The sequence below is a fragment of the Gobio gobio genome, assembly GCF_949357685.1.
Source record: "Gobio gobio genome assembly, chromosome: 6".
Lineage (NCBI taxonomy): Eukaryota > Metazoa > Chordata > Actinopteri > Cypriniformes > Gobionidae > Gobio > Gobio gobio.
In genome coordinates, this window is record NC_137102.1 from 42,462,346 (window position 1) to 42,480,485 (window position 18,140).

Genomic DNA, 18,140 nt, shown 5'->3' on the forward strand with positions numbered 1-18,140 from the left:
CCAATGTATCTGTATATGCTTCCTTACATACAGTACACCAGAAGAATACACTCTCTTATTTTTTTCTACCCAAATCCTGGGTTGAGCCTTTTGGGTCATTTTTTGGTGCTTGGGTAGTTTTCGTGTTACCCAGCTCCGGGGTCCGACATAACAACCCAGTGTTTAGGTAGTTTTTGTGTTATTCAGATCCTGGGTCAGAAGTGACAACCCAGTGTTTGGGTAGTTTTCATGTTACTCAGACGTAACAACCCAGTGTTTGGGTAGTTTTTGTGTAACCCAGATCCTAGGTCAGACGTAACAACTCAGTGTTTGGGTAGTTTTCGTGTTACTCAGACGTAACAACCCAGTGTTTGGGTAGTTTTTGTGTTACCCAGTATGGCCGAATACATATTGTTCGATAAATAGTAATAATAATAATAATTTGTTACATTTATATAACGCTTTTCTAGGCACTCAAAGCGCTTTACATAGAAGGGGGGAATCTCCTCATCCACCACCAATCTACAGCATCCACCTGGATGATGCGACGGCAGCCATATTGCGCCAGAACGCCCACCACACACCAGCTTATTGGTGGAGAGGAGACGAGTGATCGTATATTATATATATATATATATATATATATATATATATATATATATATATATATATATATATATATATATATATATATATATATATACACACACAGGGATGATTACAAGGCCATGATGGACAGGGGCCAATGGGAAAATTTGGCCAGGATGCCTGGGTTACACCCCTACTCTTTATCGAAGGACATCCTGGGATTTTTAATGACCACAGAGAGTCAAGACCTCGGTTTAACGTCTCATCCGAAGGACGGTAGTAGGCGAGAAGTACCCGGATAACAACTTCAAATTGTATCAGTCGCAAAATAGAGGTGCTTCAACATTTCAGATGCAGCTCCTCTCTCTTTGTTTCTCGATAAAAATCGAAAAAATACCTGAAAAGAAAAAGACCAATGTGAAATGGCCATTGGTAAATGGCTTGAATGATTTGTATACACATTGCAGATTCCTCTGTAATGGGGAGTTTAGTCCGTGAGACATTCATTCTTAAAATAAAGGTTCCAAAGGTTTTCTTCAGTGATGCCATAGAGGAACCATTTTTGTAAAGACAGTAACGATAACGTCAATTTTACACCAATCCCAGCGCGAGTCCGAACATTGGAATATTGGAAGAACTAGTTATTCAACCCGGACCTTGAGCAGGACGTTTCTCAGTGATGCTACTCAGTTTGAGGTACATTATGAGATGTTTCAACTGTAATTCCTCACGATCAGCATTAACAAGTGTGTGTCCATCAACAAACCTGTCTCTAATTTGTTGCGGTGCACATGCGGGAACTGTATCAATAACAGCGCATAGTACGTTAGCCCAGCACTAACGTTAAAGGGATAGTTCACCCAAAAACGAAAATTTGATGTTTTTCTTGCTTACCCACAGGGCATCCAAGATGTAGGTGTCTTTGTTTCTTTAGTAGAACACAAATTAAGATTTTTAACTCCAACCGTTGCCGTCTTGTCAGTCGTATAATGCATGTGAATGGGGTCCAATTCTATTAGAGTAAAAAAAAACATGCACAGACAACTTCAAATTAAACCCTGCGGCTAGTGACTAGATGCCTCATTAGTGCCTGCGCAGATCGGTCGAATGAGGAATCTACGTATATATTTCTATGATCACGCCGGTATTTTGACCTTATTCGCAGGAAGTTATGGCGGGAATCACCTGCAGTGTTTGAGGTAGTTCAAGTTCTCCCTGGTGTCTGCGTGGATGGGCAATATGGTAATGTTTCGTCTCGACGTCACAACGAAACAGCTTGCGATTCGTTTGAAAAACGATTCGTTTAATTGACTCGGAGTCGACTCTTACTTTTGAGAGACAGTAACTTTATATACGGTGCACTTTCAGATTTAAAACTTTGCAGGATGTTTTCATTCACTTAGAACTGTTACACTACATGAAAGGTAACTTTCAAAAATCCAAAATAGGGGCACTTTAAAAGAACCATGTTTTTCCGGTGTGAGGAACATTAATAAAATGTAAAAAAAAAATCCACTATAAATAATCTTTTGTGGAGGATAACCGTATATAACCGATGATAACCATACCTTGCTGTAAACAAGAATGTAGGTAACACTTTACAATAAGGTTTCATTGGTTAACAACATTAGTTGACATTTACTCATCATGAACTGCACTTCTACAGCATGTTAATCTTTGTTCATTTCAACATTTACTAATACATTAATAAAATCAAGTAATATTTGTTAAAATTAGTTAATGCATTGTGAACTAACATGAACAAACAACGAACAGCTGTATTTATATTAACTAACATTAACAAATGTATTGCTCATGGTTAGTTCATGTTAGTTAATACAGTAACTAATGGAATCTTATTGCAAAGTGTTACAAAATGTTTGAACAATGTCCTGGATTTCCTGCTGTGATTAGGCTAAAGTTTAATTAACGCTGAACAAATGGAAAATAACAGCATTATTGTACATGTGTGTTTATGGGTGGGTGATTTCATATTGTTTAAATAGGTTTGTTAAATAACTATTTACATTTTGCAAAAAGCATAGTCTTTATATTAGACGTATTACGGGAATGGGAGGATGGTCATAAACAGGACTGCCTTATCTGCGCGTTATATGTGTAGCAGTTCATTTCAGCCCACTTTGCCTGTTGTTGGAGATTTCAAGTCTATGCAAGAGTTACTGAGCGACAAATCCCGTTGATCTGAAGTTTAAACGCAGCGTTGAACAGGTACGTGCTTCGCTTACATAAATACGTAGCCCATGTAAAGGAAGGTCGCAATAGGTTTTTGATTAGGCTATAATGTCATGCGGCAATTATATCTTCTATCCATCGCATTGAACACATATAAATTTAAATGTACCTTCCCATCTGCACGACGCGTTGATAAATAATTGTGAATTTGTGATTACGGTTGCATAACTTTCTTTCTGAGACAATTAATTGTCGTTGCAATATGTGACCACGGGGTGACAGGCTTGTATTTCTCTCCGCTTCACTGTTACTGACTAGTGACTCATTCACGCGAATCGGTTCTTAGGAACAGTTCGTTCTAAAGAACAGACAACAAAACCGCAACAAAATGATTCAGCTGTTCATTACGCCATCGTGTAATTGCGTCATCGCGTGTCTCTGACGTTCTGGCTTGACATATTAGTAAACTTAATGTGTTGACACATATTGTTGAGTTTGAGTTTGTGATCATCATCCACGATACAGCTCATTCGACATAACATAGCCTATTTGGAACCTAAGGAATTTGAATTGCATTTAAATAAACTTACATTGTGCATTTACATCCCTAGGCTGAAATGTTTTGCATGTGGTAATAAAATGCTATAAATTAAATCCAATTTGCGTGTTGACACACTGTAAAATCGTAAACCGTGTAAAGACCTGTTCACACTAAGAACCATAAAGATATGTTAGCGCTCACATCAATGCATGATAACGTTGTTTATTATTAGGGATAGGGCGGGCTATGGGTACTGTTAGGGTGTGGCTGGCCCTTTAAGCTCCACCAGTTATGTCCAGTGAGGGGGAACTGGATGTCAAGCTCCACCCATTGGCTCTGCAGTGAGCAGCCTCTACTTTAAAGAGCTTGAGTGGAGTGGTGCTCACAACAGAGTCAAATGGCGTCCAGCTCCACCTCTCTGGACGTCTAACAGGGTGGAGGGATAGAGTTGTGGGTAGGGTTAGGGTGTGGTTGTTGGATATTCTAGCTCCACCCATTAGGACCCAATTAAATGTACTCCTCCTCGCTGGACGTCTAGTGAAAACGGGGATGGGGTCACAAGGTGACGTTTTGGATGTGGACAGTGTTGGATGTCCACCGCAGGATGCAGCAAGCCCTACTTGCCAGAGAGGGGGAGCTGGACTTCACACTCCACCCATATCGTCCACGGCGTCATTTGGCTCTGCAGAGAGCACCACTTGCATTACAGCACGATGGATTCTGATTGGCTGTCAATGTTTTTATCACTCATCAGCTGGAAAAAATTTGTTCTGAAAGTGATTCCGGCGATATAGTAAAACTATATTGTTATAGTTATCGTCCTTGGTGTGAACAGTCCTTTAGTTATATTTTTAAACAAATCAAAGATCTAATTCAAGACAACCATTTTATGATTCGGACCTCTATCTGTGTTTGTCAGATGGCACTATCAGGATGGATTTGTGTGGTGACTGGTGCTTCCAGAGGAATTGGAAGAGGTATTGCCCTTCAGTTATCTGAGGCTGGCGCTACTGTCTACATCACTGGTCGACAGGAGAAAACTCTAAAGCAGACAGCAGCTGAGGTTTGGAAACTGGCTATTGTCTGTACCATTGATAACCTTCTGTGGTTTGTGCAACTTGGGGAAGGTGATACTAGTTTTATACTTTTATTTTCATTATGACAGGTGACAGAGAGAGGTGGCCGGTGTCTCCCTGTGGTCTGTGACTCATCTAAAGAGGATGACATCAAGGAGCTGTTTGAACGTGTCCAGCGTGAGCAAAATGGCAGGCTTGACATGTTGGTGAATAATGCTTATGCTGGTGTACAGGTCAGTTACAGCTAACAATGGAACAATGGCCTTTTTTATTTTATGAACTTGATTTATTTTTTGCCTTTGATCCTTTTAACGAAATAACATTGTTATTATTGTTGTGTTTATGTCTGCGTGTTAGGTTATTTTTGACAACATGAACAAGAAATTCTGGGAGGTGGAACCAGATATTTGGGACACCATCAACAACACAGGACTCAGGTACAGCACAGATCTGGAGTTGAAGCCAAATCATTAAATATTATGCAGAAAGAGTTGTATAAATAAATAGTTTGAATACATTTGAAGACTTTCACTTATCTAAGAGAGAGGCTCAAATTCACTACCGTTCAACTGTTTGGGGGTTTTAAGATTTAAATTTTTTTGGTGCTGTGTAATATCATTGCGCCACTGCACTCATGGGACGGCTCAAAGTTCCTTGATTATTACGCAGGAATGAGAGTATATTTCCTAGCCATATCGGTCTAGAAAATCACTTTTCATTTTCCGTTGGTCTTTGTACACGATGTAACTATATACATCACAACATGTAAATAGGAAAATGTTGGAGTTATTTTGTCACTTATTGAGCAGTAGGTTAGCTGGAGCCGTTTACCTCCAGTCTTTGTGCTAAGCTAGGCTAGCAGTGGGTGCGTCAGACAGAGATATGGCACACACGGAGATGAGAATGGTATATATGGACTTAACTAACTCTGGGGGATACGGTGAATAAGCTAAAGTCCCAAACCAAAAAGTTGGCATGTTCCTTAATTAAGGCCCCAATATACTTTAAGCAAAATCAAAGAATTCGTAGTTTTCATATCATGTGACGTCACACCATTATAGGAATGCCCACCTGGAGGGCAAAACAAGGCTTTCCTCCATGACCACCAGTAATTTTTACCAGGTTTGTAGTAAGTTTTAATGTAGTAAGACAGTGATATTAAAAGACCAAATTCAATATACACCTTATTGATGTTGCATACTTTGTAAGGGCAAGCAAATTAACACAGAATATTAATGCAACAAGGTTTCTCGTGAAGTGTTTTTCCCATCGAAAACCATTATAAAGAAAACTTTCATATTCTTGGCTCATCTACTCGCCTGTATATGCATCATCAAAAGGTGTAAACTGAATTTAATCTATTAAAGAGCACCTATCATGGAATTTTGAAATGTACCTTTCATGTAGTGTGTAACATAGATCTAAGTGAACAAAAACATCCTGAAAAGTTTGAAATATGACAGTGCACCGTATATATAGTTATTTTCTTTCAAAAGTAAGAGTCGACTCTGAGTCATTTTTAAGAATCGTTAGAAGACCGAAGCTTTTTCTCTGACTAGATGACGTCAACTTGTCAAATTATTTGAATACGATACGCCCACTTATTGCGCTCCAAGACGCCAGTGAAAACTAGAAAACATGGCGACGAGACGCTGTGTTCTGAAGTGCGACTCAAAAGCAAACTTTTTTCATCTGCCCAAGGATGAGCATTTGAAGACTAAGTGGCTTGAAGACAAACCATACATCGTCGCGATTGTGTGTTTATTAGTCTTCAAATGTCTGCATGTTTCGCGATCTCAGGAAGCTTTTATTATGGACTTCTATTATGGCACATGGTATATTCTTCGTCTGTCTGTATCATATATGGACTACATGTGCACAGAGCGCCCTCCGGCTGCCAGTATGAATTGAAAACAACACATAAGAGACTCAATCGCTCATGATTAGGCTACATCTGCGCATTTTGAGGAAGTATTGAATAAAAAAATACTCCTCTGTTTAGAAATTTGACACAGACATATGAGAATCTATCAATATGTCTCCTCATCTGCACACTTTTGAACTAAAAGCCCTGAGGGATGTTGATTTGTCGCGAGTCTACGTGAGGAGAATAGAGGAGTTTTTTTATGAATGAGAGCAGCTGAGGCTCATATTACAATCAAACGGTACCGACGCGGTTTTCATATTCATAACTCCTGACACATATTAACAAATTACTGTCACTATAAGACTTTGATGGGCGTTCCGTTTCCGAAAATATCTCCACAGACTATACCAATCACAACTGACTGGGTCATCTGACCAATCACCGCAGATTAGCGTCACGTAAAGGCGGGGTTTTGAAAAGTGAATCACTAAAGGAATCATTTGAGAATCGCTGTCAAAACAGGTAAAAATAAATGCATATTATAAGAAAACTAAAGTCTTTTTTGTCATTGCATGCATGCAAAACTGTTGTTGGGGTCTTCTAAAACAATATTTGGAACATTTTAAATGCCATAATAGGTGCTCTTTAATACCACTGTAATAGTATATTAAAGCTACACTGTGTGATATTTTCCCCCATCTAGCGTTGAAAAGGTATATGACGGTCCAGTGAATATTAGTTTCTGTTCCTCTCAATTACGATTTCGTTTTAACTCCTACGGTGGCCGATTTAGTCCAAGATTAACATGGCTTCCAGCTCGACCTCGTCCACATTCGACACGGTGCCATCGAGTGTTAAAACGCGAAAGGTGAAGCTTGAATTTACGGGTATGTCCCTCTTTGGCTAATGTACTTTTAAGATGGAGGGGCAACATGGCGACGTGCATTCGAACCCCTCACCCGTATGTATTTTCAATGGCATATTATAAACTTACGAGAATACTTTATTACTTGAAAGAAGTAAATATACATTAATGAGTATATTTTTGAAAGAACTAAGTGTTTTTAGCTAAGAATAAAAGTCACACAGTGTAGCTTTAAGGCACTTAATAAGGATTTTTTAGCCTGGCGTCGGTTCATCCTGACCAGTTTTTCTGCGTAGTTAATCTGTTCAAAATTAAGTGGTGCAACACAGCTCGATTTAAAATCAAACCCAGATCAACAAATCCTTGATTAGCGTTAAACTTTGCTTAATTTAATCCTTATTGGTGCAACTCACCGTATAAGTGTTTGTCACGTTAAGCGTTTTAAAAACATCCCGCTGTTTTTAGTGATTGAAATACTGCAATACTGCAGTAGGTGCTGTATATGGATCACAAGTGCAAGTGACACTTGCAATGAATTACATTTTAAAAGGCTACAGTTAAAGGCTGGATAATTTAAAATATTCATAACAATGAATTTTCTCAGTTCTTTCAGAGCCATATCAAAGATCATGATCACTTTGTTTTTTTTACAGGGGTCACTATTTCTGCTCAGTGTATGCTGCAAGGATGATGGTGGCTCAGGGCAAGGGCTTGATTGTGTTCATATCATCCATGGGTGGCCAGCGCTATCTCTTTAATGTATCCTATGGGGTCGGCAAGGCTGCAGTGAGTCAGTGCACACAGCATTACAGATTCTGTATTTGGAGTCCTTTTCAGTGTATCATATTTGAAAGCCAGATTGTTTCAGTTGCACAGAATGAGTTCTCGGTTACATTCCATTTTTTTCCCATAGACTATTCCTTCATTTAGGCTCCATCTTTATTTTTTGGTTATTTTTTCAGTGTGACAGAATGGCAGCGGACATGGCAGTAGAGCTGAAGAAGAAAGGTGTGGTTTCTGTTAGCCTCTGGCCAGGGGCAGTTCAGACTGAGTTAGTTAATCAGTATATATCTGGTGAGGCACCTCCAGGTTTTGATCCCAGAGTAAGTAATTTTATTTGTCCTAGATATGAATCAGTATTGGTTTTCAAGTTCATATAAAATGGGTATGATTATGATATTTGTTTACAATCTGTGTTTCTTAGTTCAAGGAAGTTTTCAATAAGGGTGAGACGACGGAGTTTAGTGGACGATGCATAGTTGAGCTGGCCAAAGGTTGGATTTTTTTTTTTTTTAAAGATTTAATGACTGGTTGAAGTTAACATGATTATGAATTACCATGAAAGGCAAATAGGTGACAAATGTATTGTTTGGAGGCACTTGCTCATGTGTTACTTCCTGCTTCTTGGTGACAAACAGATAAAAGTCTGATGTCCATGACTGGGCAAGTGTTGATGACCTGTGACCTGGCTCGACGCTATGGACTCAAGGATGTTGATGGTACGGTGCTAGATGTTAATGCTGGAGTGATGGTGCTTCCAGTTATGAACAAAGATACATAGAGGTAATGTAGATGTTCCAAAATCCTAGTGTTTATGATGCACTCCTTTGTTTTTTTCAGGCCGCAGTGTCGTGGACTACACCTCTCTGAAGTTCATCTTTTCCCAGGTACCCTATGTGTCCTGGCTCTCCGTATTCACTCCTTCATTCATCAGAGTGCCTCGTTCTATGCTGAGTCTTGGCAGTGGCAAATTCTAGTATGTCTCAGTGCAGAGATAGTGCCTATTTTTATAATCCTGTCTTTTTTTGTCCTGTCTAAAATTATTGTATGTCCATTTTTACAAATAAGTAAGCACTACGGAGTCTGGAAGACACTTGCACAATTCATCAGCACATTATTATTGTCACAACTTGTTTTCCAAAACATAACATTTAAAATACATTTTCAAATATACTAGCTTTAACTTGAAAGATAATAATGCATTTTTTAAAATGAATGTATGCTTACCAAACAATGTATTGCAATAAATACTGACATTTTACTACAGTCTTTTGTGTTGTATTTTTGATAGATTGAAATATTGCTCATGAATACTTGATTCTGATTGGTCAACCACAGCACTCAGCCACACTAGGGTAGCACTGCATAACTGTCCACTCATCTGGGAAATCTTACACAGTTGTGCTCATGTTATGCCTCCCCGTTCTCTACAAGTATGCTAAATAATGTAAATCAAATCAATATTTCATATCAGGACTCAACAATAAGGACTGCCCGATGGCCCGTGGCCAACGTGAACAATGCTCAGGCCTGTTGATGGACATGTAATTTGCCTGATTGGGCCAGTGCTGAATCGTTCATATAAAATGGGTATGATTATGATATAGCGAACATCTTGCTAAATATTTGTTTACAATCGGTGTTTCAATTTGGTACTCGTGTACTGTTTGAGAAGTTTCCTGTGTACAACCATCTGAAGCGCGCGTCCAGAAAGCTGCTTCTCAGACAACGCACGAATACTGATTTGACTTCTCTTTCACGTCTTCTTGCGCTCTAACGGACAAATTCACACAAATCTTTTCTTTAATTCCTGTCTTGGCGAGTATCCTCGTAAATATAGTTGGTTATGTCTTAAAGGGTTAGTTCACCCTCATGTCATTCCAAACCCGTAAGACCTTTGTTCATCTTCAGAACACAAATTAAGATATTTTTGATGAAATTCAAGAGGTTTTCTGAACCACACAGCAACGTCATTGCAACTTTCAAGGCCCAGAAAGGTAGTAAAGATCACTAAAATAGTGTGACTACAGTGGTTCAACCTTAATGTTATGAAGCGACAAGAATACAAACAAAAGAACGACTTTATTCAACCATTTCTCACAGTGCAGTGCTTCCAGGTCCTACGTCAGAACACCGACTCATTATTGGCCGAATAATTGGCTGTTCATATGAGCACTACGACGTATACATGTGATGCAGGATCTGGCCAATAATGAGCCGCCGTTCTGATGTAGAACCCGGAAGCATTGCGCTGTGTTCACTACGTAAACAGCGTAGGAGATGTGGACGAGAAGAAATTGTTGAATAGTCTTTATTTTTGTTTGTTTTTTGCACACAAAAAGTATTCTCGTCGCTTCATAACATTAAAGGGGTGATGAATTGAGAAATCAACTTTCCTTTGAGCCTTTGATGTATCAAAGTTCATCGTGATATAAGAATATCCTGTAAGTTTCAGAGCTGAAAACTTCTTTGTTAGTCAAAGAAAAGCTTTTATTGACACCAGGCCCAGAAAACGCTCAATCTCAAAATATGTTGACCATTGACGTCATAGAATGCAGAAACGCCGCCTCAACAGATATGTACACCTGCTTCTGTAGCCCCGCCCACTGACTCGTGGAGCTAAATGGATCGCGCTACCAAGCAATAAACATGCCGGTTCCAGCTCACGTGTGTAAGACATGGCGTGTTTGTTCGCTTAATTTCACCGCAGAATCGTTTGTAAACAAGATAGAGGTCGAGACTGGATTTGCAGACATATTGAGATAAAAATATAATAATGTGCCTTCTATATTGGATCCGACAGGAATGGTGCAACACACTTATGTGAGTAAAACATGTTTTTTATATGTGATAGTATTGCATTGTTACAGATTGTATTGATTATGTGTACGTGTCTAACTTAACATACCTTAGCACGCTGTCACAGGCTGGAGAATCCTTTATTTGAGACGTTATTGGTTCATTCGTGATCAGACTCTGACTTGTAACGTTAGCAAAGCCCAACGTCCAGGGCCTATGTGTTTTTCAGACGGGCTACCAAAACGTAAGCCCGGCCTGCCGACGGGCTATTTTAAATAGTGAAATAACATTCCTTTCTTGCCCGTGTGTGTACGGGTCACGGTTATTCACCGATCAGGCCGGCCAAGTAATAAAAAAATTATTTCCAATCAATCGGATGAGAGATGAATCATTGTGTTTGTTTGATCAAGGCATTTTGCGAGCCCTGTGAGCGTTTCCACAGACGCTTTCAAAACAATTCCCACAATTTTCATTAAATATGCAAATCTTATCCAATCCTAGCCATGGGCGTTTACTTCCAAGTCTTCAGCGCGGCACGCCCATAGAAACCGAGTGTGTCTTGAGAGAGGCTCAAAACCAGGGTAGAAAATAGCCTATTACTTATTCATTATGATGTTTTAGAATGTAAAAACCACGCAAACGACATAAGTTGACCTCAGACAACAGTATAAAAAAATTTATGAACCACTGTAGCCACATGGATTTTTTTTAAAGATGTCTTTACATCAAAAATATCTTAATTTGTGTTCCAAAGATGAATGAAGGTCTTGCAGGTTTGGAACGACATGAGGGGGAGTAATTAATTAATGACAGAATTTTCATTTTTGGATGAACCCTTTAAGCGATTGTTTACTTGCCTTAAATAAAATATGAAATGTGTATTAGTCAGGCTAGTCGTTTTTTGCTTTGGTAGCAACATTGGAATCGAGAATTGTGTATCTGAAATGTGGTGTTCTAACCCTATTTATTAAGGTTGCATGGGTTAAAAACAATATAATAGCTATTTTAGTTCATTTATTTACTTTTTTGTGGTGGGGCCAGTGAAAGTTTTGTCAGGGCAAGTACAAATTTGCATGGTAGCCGTGCATTACAGTCAAAGTAAGCAAAATAAAGGGTGATCAGGATCCCTATAGTGAACAATTGTATTAATCTAAAGGGAATTGTTTACTACTTTATAGTTTTAATTAATTGCTGTTTCTTGAACTCTAACGTGCATAAAGTTAATCATAAAGTTATCTCTGACATATGTCTGATCAAAGAATAATGATTTGCAGCCTTACCTGGAGACTCCTAAAACGTTTCATGTGGCACAATTCGCATGGTAATCACATCCCAGATGGGAAGTGGATTCACGGGGCCAAGTTTCAGCTGTGCTCCTCCTCCCATCCCTCTCCTTCCCGGATTGGACATGCTCGAGCACTGCACCGTCGTTTCATGAGAAAGAGGGGGCTGGTCCGAGAGTTTCCTGATCCTCTCTGTCTAGCCTCGGTCTGACCGGACAGGCGAAAAACACTTCGGGATTTCCAGAACAAAAGCAACAACGGACAATACAGACCAGCTGAAATAGCGTATCCAAATACAACCTTGAGAGAAATTCAAGCGGTGAGTTGCTGTTTCACGCGAACTGCTATACAGTTTACATTCGTAAAGTTTTTAAAGCGTAGCCGAGGCGGAATTAATGCTCTCGAAGCTTGTTATTGGACCCTGAAAGCCACGCGACGGGTCAGGCGATTTTGTTTAGCGTCGCGTTCACATTCTTTGAAGCATTTGTTTTGAACGTGGTTCAACTGGGAATGTGTGGTAAATTGGGACAACGGGAGTTTGTTTATGTGCGTTACTGAAGCGTGAGCGGATCCTGCGCCACGAAAGGGCTTGCGTACAATAACTCTCTCGGCATAAACCCTTGTTCTTAATAGAAGCATTTGACTTATGATAGCCCCTACACCTGCTTACTGTTCGTTGGATGAATACACACTGTAGTGATCTCATCTCACATCCTACGACCTGCGTCAAAAGTTCCCCACGTAAGCTGATTATAATAGAGGCCATGGACAAACATCGGCCAGTGACGCAATTTCCAACAAGTCTAACCTAAGTTTATTTTGTGTAAACTGTATTGTATTTCGGTTTCATAGACTGCATGTATGATAAACCATTGTTCATGTTCAAAAATTATATTAAAAATCATTATTTCACAAAATATTTTTTTGGACCACATTGATATCGGGTATCTTACATTTCAGACTTTGTAAAATATATGAACTTGTGAATGTATTTGTAAAATGTATATTTCACATGTTCATATATTTACAAATGGTAACTGCTAAACAATGTGATGACAAAAGCTACTCTGACTTCAAGGGACTTTACGCTTAGTCAAGTCATTCCAAGTCATCATCTGATAAATGAGGTCACCACAGGCGGTCTGGAATTTATCCTGTCAAGTTCACCTCCAACTCGTTTTGTAGATGACTGGCCTGCTCGTTGCGTGTAGTGGTAAATTGCCTAATATTGGCAAAGCCAATAATCAGTATTGCCTAACAACTGCTCACGTAGACTACTAGCAAAATCGCTTTCTGTGGTTCACAGTTCAGCTTTGTTTTGGGCTCATTAAAGTCATAGGATGCTGCTTCAACAAACTAAAACTGAAGGTACTGTGTCGTTCATTTAGAAATTGGAGACCATAAGCAGTTAAGGTGTTTTAGTCAGGACAAACACTTGAGAAATCATCTTGTTTCATGATTAGACGCACTTTTAAGCGTAGACCCAGTATAAGTTTACCAACGTGTGCTCCGTAGACAAACTGCACAACTAGCAAACAAACCAGATTGACAAATTGCGCTGACTTTTGTTACCTTTATTTAACCAAGACCGACTCTTGCTATCCTTTTGGCCATCTGTTGGAAGGTTAAACGAACTTCTCTTTGGTTCTACGGGGTTAGGCAAACGGGGGAAGTGGACCATTACGTGCGCTGGAAAGGGGCAAGGGAGCTGTGAAGGGCAGGGCCCCCAACTCTCTTTTGCCCAAGTCTGCCAAAGTGGGGGTTGGGTGTGCATTGGTGTAGAGTATACGACAGGCTTTAATAAAAGGCTAATGTGTGGAAGAGAACGGCAGGGGGAAGGGGGTGACATCTGTCCTTCTTTCAACTTTAGAGAGGAAAGTCAATGACTGGACTGTAGACTTGACCGTAAAGTTCCAGTTTAATGACTTTTAGGAAGTTTGATGGACAGCATTCCTCGAAACTCAGTTTCTAGATAGGCATCAATAATGTCAGATTTCCTGAGGTTAAGTTGTCTGCATCTTGCAGACGATTTGAACAATTCTGTTGTAGATTTGACCAATCAAAGACTGACCAGAACCCCACCCATTAACCCCCTCCCCAAAGCATCATCCTAGCACCCATCAGCCAGCAACAGCCCACCACCCCCCAGCATTCCAACCTTTTCACCCCTCACAATTCTCGCCTACAAGCAACAAGCAGAATTTTAACAGTTCACAAAAATGACCTGTTCAAGAAAAGGCAAAAAATGGCATAGTGGGTAGTGCACATGCCCTACTATGCAGTGTGCGCTAATGAGGGCAACTGCAATTTCTAATCTGGCCATTTCACAATGAGTGTAAAAAGTCACAATTCGGGCCTTGATTGACTTTCATTCATCAATAAAGTTTTGGTCCGCTTTTACCAGTTTTACGCAAACCCCAAACCACAAAAAAAAACAACTCAAATGACTACAAATCCATTTTGTACTGGTATGTGTTGTAATATACAATCTATTATTTTCCATTGTACGTTTTAGACGGTTTGATTAAAAAAAAACAAATTAATTATGAGAAATCTTACTCTGCCAAGAAACTTTTTTTTCTAAATTGTATTCATTGTCATTTGACTCTGTGTCTTTGTCATTCTTTCAGACTGCGGCAATAGAGGTGTGACATCTCTGATGGCGACGCACACTTACCATGACTTAAAAGTTATCTCTCCGAGAGGGGTGGTAGCAAAAAGACAAGACGGAAACCTCACCAGTCCACGACTGCAAAAATCACAACACCATAATTTCGATGGAAAGGAACATGCAAGCCCCTCTAATCGCAGACCAAGAGAGAGCAATGGCAGCACTGCAGTAAGCTTCAGCACTAATAATAACTCCGTAGTATGTCTTCCTTTGGTATCTGAAGGACTGAAGCTAGTGTGGACCCAGTCCGATCAAACACGTGAGCTGGATAGTGTCTCTGAACTTGTTCAGGCCTTCAACAACTTCCCCTATCCAACATCTCAAGAGGTCAGCACTCTTGCCCGTGTCTGTGCTCTGCCCCTAGATAAAGTCAAAGTGTGGTTCATGGTACAACGCATTAAGTATGGAATCAGCTGGGCATCGGAGGACATCGAAGAGACACGCCTCAAGCTAGCTAGGCCAGGGCAAACAAGTGAGCCTGAACTCAAAGAGAGCACCATGAAGAGGAAAAATGGAATTGAGGATTTCAAAGAAAAAGAGGACCATGTAGAAGATCTAGCGCAAAGTCCACAGTTGCCTCGCAAAAGACATAAAATGGAAAGCACAGAAACGGCAAAGCTCTCTCCTGCTCCCTCACGTTTCCGTTCATCTCTCCCTCCTCCTCAGGATTCGTACTACTACCGACAACCAGTAGAAATGCCAGAAACAGCAGCTACTCCGCCTACTTCTACAGAGTCTCCTGTTGGATCTGAGCAGCCACGGCATGGCCGCTACAAAAAGTCTAAAGCCCAGTTAGCTGCATTGCGTAAGAGTTTTCTACAGGAGAACTGGCCCGATGAGACGGAGCTCCAGCGATTGCAAGAGGAGACGGGCTTAACGCGTAATGAGATTCGAAAATGGTTTAGTGACAGTCGCTACCAGCTGCGAAATGGTAGGGGATTGACAACGTCCTTCCCCACTACCCAAGGAGAAAAAAATGAAGCCAACTCTAGTCTTTCATCTCAGTCTCAGGAGGTTCAGCCTCTTCCTCTCACCACTAAAAAGCAACCTACACAGCATGCTGACAACAATGGCAAAGAACAGACCAGGCAAAGAACAGGATCACGAAAGAATCGGCAGAAGAGCACTCAGTTTTTCCAGCTTTTCCTGTCTAACACTCTTGAGGCATTTGAAGAAGGCACAGCAGACGATGAGAAATGTTCAGAGGAAAGTGAGATTCAGAATAATGATGAAGTTGGAAGTGAACAGGAAAGTGAGGGACATTGTGCGACACCTCCGGAGCCAGCTACACCCATTTTCTCCTCCTCGTCCCCATCCATCACCCCATCTAAAAAACACTCAGCCAGGTCGTCGAAATCTGCACGCTCTGTTAAAGCAAATGCTTTGAACAACTCCCTTAACTCCTTGGACAACTCTTCACCTTCTTCAGTATTAACAGTGGCTGGACGACCAAGGAAAACAAAGGAGCAACTGACCATCCTAAAGGAATACTTCCAGAAATGCCCATGGCCAAAGAGTGACTTATACACACAGCTAGTGGAAATAACGTCTTTGCCTCGTGCTGACATTATCCAGTGGTTCGGGGACACACGTTACGCAGTAAAAAATGGCCACGTACGCTGGGTGCATGCTGACGTACGTCAACAAGTGCTTGCCGAGATAGCATTGTTACAAAGTGGAGGGGCTGCTGCTGATGCCAGTGGAACCCCAGGAAGTGAAGGCAACAGGAAACGTAAGTCACAAGGGAACAGCACAACAAAAACACAGAAGTCTGCAGCGGATTCTGTAGACATCAGTCCGTTGGAGCTGTATTATCAACAGACGGGACCATTGCAAGAGAAAGACCTTGACCATCTCTGCCGAAAGTCAAAAATGAGTTACCAACAGGTGCGAGACTGGTTTGCGTCTAAAGACAGTACAACACTGGACACAGAACTCACTGTTATTGATTAATATAAAGAAGAAAACTGTTTTGTGCTCATGTCTGTTATTCTGCTGTGAGTCCTGTAATTGGGCAAGACCCCTTTGAAGGCACAGTGTAAAATCATGTCATGTAATGCCCTCTTTTCCCACTGGTAAAAATGGCAATGTGAAGTATTTTCTTCAACAGCCACTACATCATTTGTTACCTATCTGACAGGCAGTATTGAAAATGCTAAATTGTAATGTGTTTTTGGTCTTTCCCGACTATTTGGCTACATTCACTACTAAGTATTACCCTTGTTATGCTATTATTGTTAGTAATCTTTTAGAGCCTTAATTGCTGCTTCTTAGATCTGACATGATGCTCAAACTGTTTATTTTTCCAGAATCTTTGGTTTGGTTATCTTTTAGGTACTGTAGTTTAGATGTTTGGGCCAGAAATGTTAGCAATGTGAGTATGTTTTTGTTTAATTCATAGAAGATCCATATGGCACTGTATATTGATAACGATTTAAACCTTAAGTTTACAATATATATTTTTTCCTCTTCCAATGAGCTAACATTCCGCACTTAGAGGCTTATGGATCCATCTCTCTCTAATCTTGCTACTTAATTGTGAAATAAACATTTTCATTTGAATACATCCCTACTCCACTGCAGATTTGTTCAGTATCCAATGAAAAGACTACAAAAGCCATAGCTTTTGTAAAAACAAATGTGCCTTATTGTCTGTAAATTTGTGTTTCAGGGAGGCAAAATAAAACATGACCAATTATGTTTAACTCACTGTTGCGTTCTGTCCAATTTTCCTCTTAACATTATCAAAGATGTCTCATCAAATGTGGTAATTATGCCACATTTGAGTTAGGCAAATGTGGTATGAAACGGCTTGAACTGCAAATTATTCACATTATTTGGAGTAGAACTATATTTAGTATTAAACTAAGGTTTAAATTAGATCAGCATTTCACATATCAACATACACACACGAATGTTGGTTGTGTGCTTGAAGCCCAAACCTTTTGGTATGCTAAAATGTACATTTGTAGAACCATGTCTAAGTTTTGTTATCAAACTTCATCTATAAAAAGGGACCACAATACAGCTGTTATTTATAATTATACAATAAATCAATAATGCTGGAGAGTTCTTGGAGACATTGTTTGATTTGCTTTCTGTTATAATACACAGGGAAAAAATGCACTTCATTACATTGATTAATTTAGCCAAGTTTACAAACATCTTCATGTGTTGGGATAATTTAGATTTTCACATTTAATGGTTTTCTTTTAATTGCAATCCAATTTCTATAGGAAAATAAAAACAAGTTACATTTTGTCTATATGTATAATTTCAATTCTAACAGTAACCTCATTCAAAAAAATTAGAAATTGTCAAACTGAGGTGCCGAAGTAAATTAAAAACGTGTAGCTCATATTGCTTTTATTTGTGTTACCTTTAATTAAACTTAAAATTATTTTTCAAATAAAATCATGCCAATATAATTTGATCCATTGATATGACACAAATTATATCATTGGGTGATGTAGGTGCATTAGTGATAAAGTAGCTTTC

The 18,140-nt window shown here is 39.7% G+C and overlaps 2 protein-coding genes across 2 annotated transcripts; both read left to right on the forward strand.

Moving 5' to 3' along the window:
* Positions 1 to 2,631: 2,631 nt before the first annotated feature.
* Positions 2,632 to 9,158, forward strand: dhrs1 (dehydrogenase/reductase (SDR family) member 1). The gene is made up of 9 exons (XM_079818786.1): positions 2,632 to 2,796; positions 4,221 to 4,364; positions 4,467 to 4,610; positions 4,735 to 4,814; positions 7,763 to 7,895; positions 8,072 to 8,212; positions 8,314 to 8,383; positions 8,528 to 8,608; positions 8,730 to 9,158. Exons 2-9 carry the CDS (start codon positions 4,221 to 4,223, stop codon positions 8,864 to 8,866), a joined length of 930 nt encoding a protein of 309 aa, XP_079674912.1. The 5' UTR covers positions 2,632 to 2,796; the 3' UTR covers positions 8,867 to 9,158.
* Positions 9,159 to 12,106: 2,948 nt separating this feature from the next.
* On the forward strand, positions 12,107 to 17,714 carry homeza (homeobox and leucine zipper encoding a). Its single transcript, XM_079818770.1, has 2 exons — positions 12,107 to 12,290; positions 14,602 to 17,714. Exon 2 carries the CDS (start codon positions 14,631 to 14,633, stop codon positions 16,593 to 16,595), a length of 1,965 nt encoding a protein of 654 aa, XP_079674896.1. The 5' UTR covers positions 12,107 to 12,290; positions 14,602 to 14,630; the 3' UTR covers positions 16,596 to 17,714.
* Positions 17,715 to 18,140: the final 426 nt, after the last annotated feature.